Source organism: Alexandromys fortis, unplaced genomic scaffold, assembly GCF_014885135.2.
Source record: "Alexandromys fortis isolate MF-2015 unplaced genomic scaffold, M_Fortis_MF-2015_v1.1 scaffold_80, whole genome shotgun sequence".
Lineage (NCBI taxonomy): Eukaryota > Metazoa > Chordata > Mammalia > Rodentia > Cricetidae > Alexandromys > Alexandromys fortis.
The window spans coordinates 4255874-4262176 of record NW_026068174.1 but is presented as its reverse complement, the minus strand read 5'-3'; the positions used below and the strand labels follow the sequence as shown (position 1 = coordinate 4262176).

Below are 6303 nucleotides of genomic sequence, written 5' to 3'. Positions count from 1 at the left end.
TGGACTAGCATTTTACAATATTTGATTAGCACTTTATATAGTCTGGGGAAGCCTGCCAGCCAAGCTGCCTGTCGTGTGGGGACTGCAGTGTGTCCTCTGTGCTTGCCCTTCAGGGTCCTGCCCATGACAGCTTATGGGGTTCCCCTTTGCTGGCCAGGCCAAAGCAGGGCTAGTCAGAAGGGCGACAGCAAGGACTTGAAGACATGTCCTGCTTAGACATCCTTACCGCCGGGACCTGTAGCCCAGGAGAGGCCGAGGATGACCTTGACCTTTGACTTCGCTGCCTCCATCGCTGTGATGCTGGGACCAGAGACCTGTACCATCATGCCTTCTGTTTGTAGTGTGGGAGACTGAGCCCCGAACTTCCTTCATGCTAGACAGGTGCTCTGCCAACTGAGCCACACCCCCAACCCTTGGAAGTAGAAGTGGGGAGTCAAGATCTATGGGAATTCTTTGGGTCAAAGGTAACAGAACTACCATTCCAGGCTGGTTTGGTAATCAGAGTGAATGATCCGGCTATTGAGAGTTCTGGTGTCTAGGCTTTTTTATGGGAGAAGCGTTCTAAGGCTTAAATGAGGTCTTTGGACTTTGTTCTGGCAAGTTCCAGCTCTGCCTTCTGCTTGGAGCCAAGAGGAGGCAAGATGGCATCCCTTGAGGACTTTGAGTCTAATTGGGGAGGGTTTTTTTTTCCAGTCCCATCCCCGTGTGTGTGTGAATCCCGGAGTCTGGTTGGCCAGGCAGGTTGAACCCGTGTGCACCCTGAGTTCTGCAAAACTGGCATTTACTAGGAGGGAGAATGTATGGTGGGGGCAGACCACTCCAGTGGCAGAGCACGAGCCGGAAGAGACGTGAGGAAATGGCCAATTTAGCTGTGGAGACGAGCGTGTATTTTTCAGAAAGACATGCTTGAAATAGAACGTAGTCGCCTCTGAACTCAGCCTGTCATGGTTCCCTTTTATTGTCAGGGTATCCGACGGAGCTAGAGTCTGGGGCGTTCTCCTATGCCCTTGCTTCTTTAAAACTAACACCTGTCACCCAGTCTCTACCTTTGACTCTTCCTCTGGCACACGGGGGGGGGGCACCTCCACCCCAAGCCTGTACTGAAGAGATAATGGGTCGGTTGTTTCAGTTCATCCAGTGTGAAGCCTGCTGAGGGCCAGGCACAGTGCCGAGGCTTGGGCACAGCCCAGCAGTGAGAGACACCTGCATGGCAGCAGCGAGTCACTCCCTCCCAGGAGGACAGTCAGAAAGAGGTTCCCAAAGGGAGAGGGGTCCGCGAAGGCAGCACTGCCATGTGGAGCTGTAGAGAACTGATGTCCTTGGTAGTCTGGAACTTCTGGGAAGAATTCCTGGGGCTGACATGGATGCATCTGGAACAGTGGGTCAGAGCTCACTTGGTCCCAAGTGTGGGAGAGAATGGAGAAACAATGGGGTGTCAGGTCGGGTATTATGACACACACACACACTATATATATACACACACACATTTATATATAAAGAAAAAGTTCATAGTGACTCGTGGGATCTTTTGGAAGAACACGTGATAGAATGGTTAGGAGATCATACTATTCTTCCAGGGGACCCGAGTTCAGTTTCCAGAATCCTCATTGGGCCGCTCAACACTGCCTGTCGTTCCAGCTCCAGGAAATCTGAAGACTCTGGTCTTGCCAGTGCATCTGGCTTTGGGTCAATACTTTGATTAGCAGCTTTGGACCTTTGGGCTTCCCGCCCTCCTGCCTGATGCCCCAACTAGGACATATGTGCTGTCGGCAGCCTTGATCGCTGCCTGGCGTTTTCTGCCCATTTCCTCTTTCCTCCTCCCACCCGAGCTTTAGAAGACTGTAGGCTGAGGTGGCATATCTCCCTCCACACTTGCATGGGTGCTTGTGGGCCTGCTCTATGCTAAGGCTCGCCCAGCCCAGGGTGTAGGCTTCTGGGATTGGGCCACTAGGGGGCCTAGCCTCTATGCAAATGTGCCACAGAGGGCTGGGATGGGAGGCCAGGTTCTCTATGGAGCTGGCCTGATATCTATGAAAGTGGTGTTCTGTGTTTTTCAGGGCCGGGACTCACAGATGGCCCCACTGCCGGGGGCAGAGCTTGTCCAGACACCACTGCAGCTGTACCGTTACTTGTTGCGTTGCTGCCGGCAGCTGCCAACCAAGGGCATCCAGGAACACTACAAGCATGCTGTCAGGCAGGTGGGAGCAGGTCTGGGGGAGGTGTCTGCTGGGGGGCAGAGGCGCAGCTGCCATGGAACGGGCCTAGACATTTTGTAAGAGGCACTGCAAAAGTGGGCAGCTGACCTCTGGCTTCCGTCTGTGGCACAGTGGCTGTGTCCGCTGGCATCTCAGCGCTGTGCTGAGCCCTGAGGGAGACAGCTTAGAGGATATGAAAATAGACTGGGTAGAGGTGGGCGAGGGAGCGCAGTTGACAAAGTGCTTGCCATGCAACACCCAGAGAAGGCTGGGCCGTGGCCTGCATTTGTAATCCCAGCGTTGGGGAGGTAGAGACAGGAGGATTGCGAGCCCCAGGTCCCAGTAAGAAGACCTATCTTAGATAACAATAAATAAAAGCAAAACAAAGTTTTCTGGACCACCAGGAAAGGCAAGCAGCTCTAGATTAACAGTGACTGAAGGGATGTCATCGGTAAATGAGAGGCCCTATGCTAGAGAAACAGGTAGCAGACGGGAACTAGAGTGCAGGCCGTGGATTAGGTAATGGCTACGTTGATGCTAATTTTCTGAGTTTGGTTGCTGTCCCTTTGTTAGGAAACTCAGGTTTTCAGGGTACACAGGCACAGTGCCTGCAGCTTCTTTAGATGCTTCTGTATGAGAAGGGCGATAACGCCAGCGCGGGAGAGTGTTAACTGGGAAGTCTGGTCGGCAGTCCTTTGCATTTTACGCTCCCTTCGTATAAGAAATCATTTCCGGGGCTTGGGAGATGGCCAAGAGGGTAAGAGCACTGGCAGCTCTTCCAGAGGGTTCAGGGTCTAGTCTTTGCACCCATGGAGCAGCTCCAGGGATCCAGCGCCCTCTCCTGGCCTCTGCAGGTACTGCAGTCACGTGGTGCAGGACATACAAGGCAAAACACCCATACCACAAACAAAATAATAAAAAAATGTAAGGAGCTAAATGATAAACCCCATACAGATATGGGAAAGAAAAAAGAAAAACAACTGAGATGCTGGGGTGGCACATGTCTTTAATCCCAGCACTCAAAAGGCAGAGGCTGAAGGATCTCTCCAAGGTCAAGGCCATTCTGGTCCACTTAGTGAGTTCCAGGCCAGCCAGGGCTACATAGTGAGATCCCATCTTAAAAAGAGAAACAGTGGTAGCAATAGAAGGCTGTGGGAAACATAAAGGAGTAGTTAGCCGGGTGGTGGTGGCGCACACCTTTTATCCCAGCACTCAGGAGACAGAGGCAGGCGAATCTCTGTGAGTTCTAGGCCAGCCTGGTCTACAAGAGCTAGTTCCAGGACAGGAACCAAAAAAAAAACTATAGAGAAACCCTGTCTCGAAAAATTAAAAAAAAAATAAAAATAAAGGAGTAGTTAGCTTTGGGGTAGTCAGAGAAGACGTCCTGGAGGTGGCACAGAGTGGGCTCCGGCATGAGTAGGTGAATGTGGGGGTTGGGAACACAGGAAAGGGAGGGAGGAGTTCATTCTCTTGGAAGACCCCCCAGGTTCACCATGCCAGTGAACCCAGATCGCAGGTCACTGGTCACAAGCCTGGTTGAATTTCCCCAGGCTCTGTTGTCCCCCATGCCTCCCTTCCCTTCTCTGTTGCTTCCCCAGCACCAGCACCTGGTGTGTGTGTGTGTGTGTGTGTGTGTGTGTGTGTGTGTGTGTGTGGCAGGGGAGGGGGGCAGGCCAGTCCCTGCTCAGCACACTTTGATTAAAGCAGATTCCTTTGCTGAACAAATCAGACCAGAGATTGGCAGCTCCCCTTAGCCCTGATGAGCTGCCCGATAACCTGTGGGCCTCCTTTATCCTCCCTGCTGGCTACACGACCATTTGTATTGTCCAGTAGACTAGCACTCAAACGCTGCTATCTAAGAGCAGCAGGGTCGGCTCTCCAAGCCTCATCGTGTCATCTCCAGGTGAGCAGGACTAGAACACTCAGCAGGGCTGAGAGGTGACCGTACCTCACAGCCTCTTGGGACTGTGCGCTGAACTTACCAACCTTGTGAATTTCGCTTGGTCGTGTTCTTTTATGTGAACCTTACAGGGTTTCCGGGTTCACTCAGATGAAGACAACCCTGAGAGAATCCTGCAGATTATCAAAAGAGCCATTGAAGATGCCGACTGGATTATGAACAAGGTCAGTGCTTGCTTGGCTCCGGGGATGCTGTAACCTTCTTCGCCACTAGGGGACGCCTGTGCATCACAGTTGGAACCAGGCTGTCCATGCCACCTGTTCACCCAGGTAGAAAAATGATCTTATACGGTTGCAGTCTTTTTCAGCACCCTTAACCCTGGAAGGCCATATCACTGCTTAGCAGTGCGGAGTGGACTGTCATGGGCACAGGAGCGCAGGTTCCCCTGGAAGGACAGCTCTACTGTCTGCTGTGGCATAGCTGTGTCTGGCTTGGAGGGAAGCTGCCTGAGTTCTCTTACTGTGATAAAACACTGACAGAGGCCACCTTAGGGCAGGAAAGCGTTTGTTTGGCTTCCAGGATATCGTCCATCACCAAGGGAAGCCGAGGCAGGAACAGGAGCAGACACCACAGAGGAAGGCTGCTTATTGGCTGCTTCCCATGGCTTTCTCAGCTAATCTTACACACCCCAGGGCCACCTGCCCAGCAGCGGCTCTTACTACAGTAGGCTGGGTTCTCCCACACTAACTGTTTATCATGAAAATGCCCCACAGACACAGACACAGGCCAATCAGATGGAAGCAATTCCTAAATTGAAGGTGCCTTGTCCCAGGTGACTCAAGTTTATGTGAAGTTGACAAAAACTAGGCTATGTCTAGGACTTCCACCAACTCTGATGTGGGGTGCTGGAGTGGAGCTCCACCCGGACTCCAGGTGGGGAAGACGGTCATAAATGCAGAGAGTTGGAATGGAGCTCCAGAGTCTTGTCCTCCTAATCCAGATGCTCCAGATGTGGGGTTTAAAATCCATTTGGAAAACTCAGATTGGGCATTCAGCTCAGTGGGAGATGCTTGCCTACTGCACAAGGCACTGGGCATATCCTGACAGGAAAAACAAACAAACAAAAAACCAACCCACACATAGAAAAAGAAAACCCTGTTTTCTTTTGGGCCTCCTCTGCCAGGGAATTTTCTCCCACAGACAAGACTCAGCTTCAGGACAGACCGTGGTGAGTGCCATGCTTAGTCCCAACACCTCCAGCCTCTCAGTCTCTCTCCCTTGAGCCCCTTACCTTTTCCACTAGAGAAGAAGGGGTTGGGCATCAACCAGAGATGTGACAGTGGAGGGCCTCCCCATGGATTCTACCATCTCCCAGAAACCCCTGCGGGGAGGTGGGGACATCGTGTGACATGACCAGAGTCCTCCTCTACTTTCTTGCAGTACAAAAAGCAAAACTGAGAATCCGGAGCTCGCAGCTTGACTGTCCTGGGGACATTTGGAACTGAGAAGCACTTCTGCTTTTGGAGCTCAGCAGCAGCAGCAGCACCAGCAGCACCAGCAGCAGTAGCAGCAGCAGCAGCAGTTCTGGAATATTCTTTGACCTTGTTGGCTGAAAGCAAGAACTTATAGCTGGCATTTGGTCAGGTGGCTCTTGTGTCCGCAGCCATGTTTCCAGCATCTTTTATGTCTGCTCTTCTGGCCCGGAATGATATTCAATTTGGGGAGAACTTGGTGTTTTTTTTGCTTCTTCTCTGTGTTTCTCATTTTTGTCTATCTGCTCTTTTACGCTGCTCTGAAGGGAGTTAATTTATTCTGGAGGTCCCTGCACCATTCTCCGAGCCCCAGAGCAGATGTCCCCTCAGACGACCACCTGTACACAAGAAATAGATCGGGCTTGAGACCCAGGCAGCTGTGGATCTGAATCCCAGCCAGCATCCACGGCTTCAGGTGCTGCCTGGGTGAGCCTGGCTGAGCCTGGCTGAGGGGCCAATGATGTGTTGATTGTGTGCCGTGCTCTGACTTTGTGCACAGAGATGAAGGAAGCTGCTGAGCTACCCTTCCCCAGCTCCAGCTCTGTCTCCCATAGTCGCATCCTCTCTCAGTGACTGTTTGTCCTGTGCCATATCAAGTGCCACCACCTCCAGCTGTGCTCTATGGTGTCTGGAAGTCTGCTAAGGAGCTGGCCCTCCTGTCACTGTCCCCTCCAAC

General features: G+C 52.1%; 1 protein-coding gene across 1 annotated transcript; it reads left to right on the top strand.

Annotated features, from left to right (window-relative positions):
• The first annotated feature begins 2064 nt into the window (after positions 1–2064).
• Lyrm9 (LYR motif containing 9) lies at positions 2065–5827 on the top strand. Its single transcript, XM_050128937.1, has 3 exons — positions 2065–2198; positions 4227–4319; positions 5536–5827. The coding sequence occupies exons 1-3, from the start codon at positions 2073–2075 to the stop codon at positions 5551–5553; spliced, it is 237 nt and encodes a 78-aa protein (XP_049984894.1). The 5' UTR covers positions 2065–2072; the 3' UTR covers positions 5554–5827.
• The last annotated feature ends 476 nt before the right edge of the window (positions 5828–6303 follow it).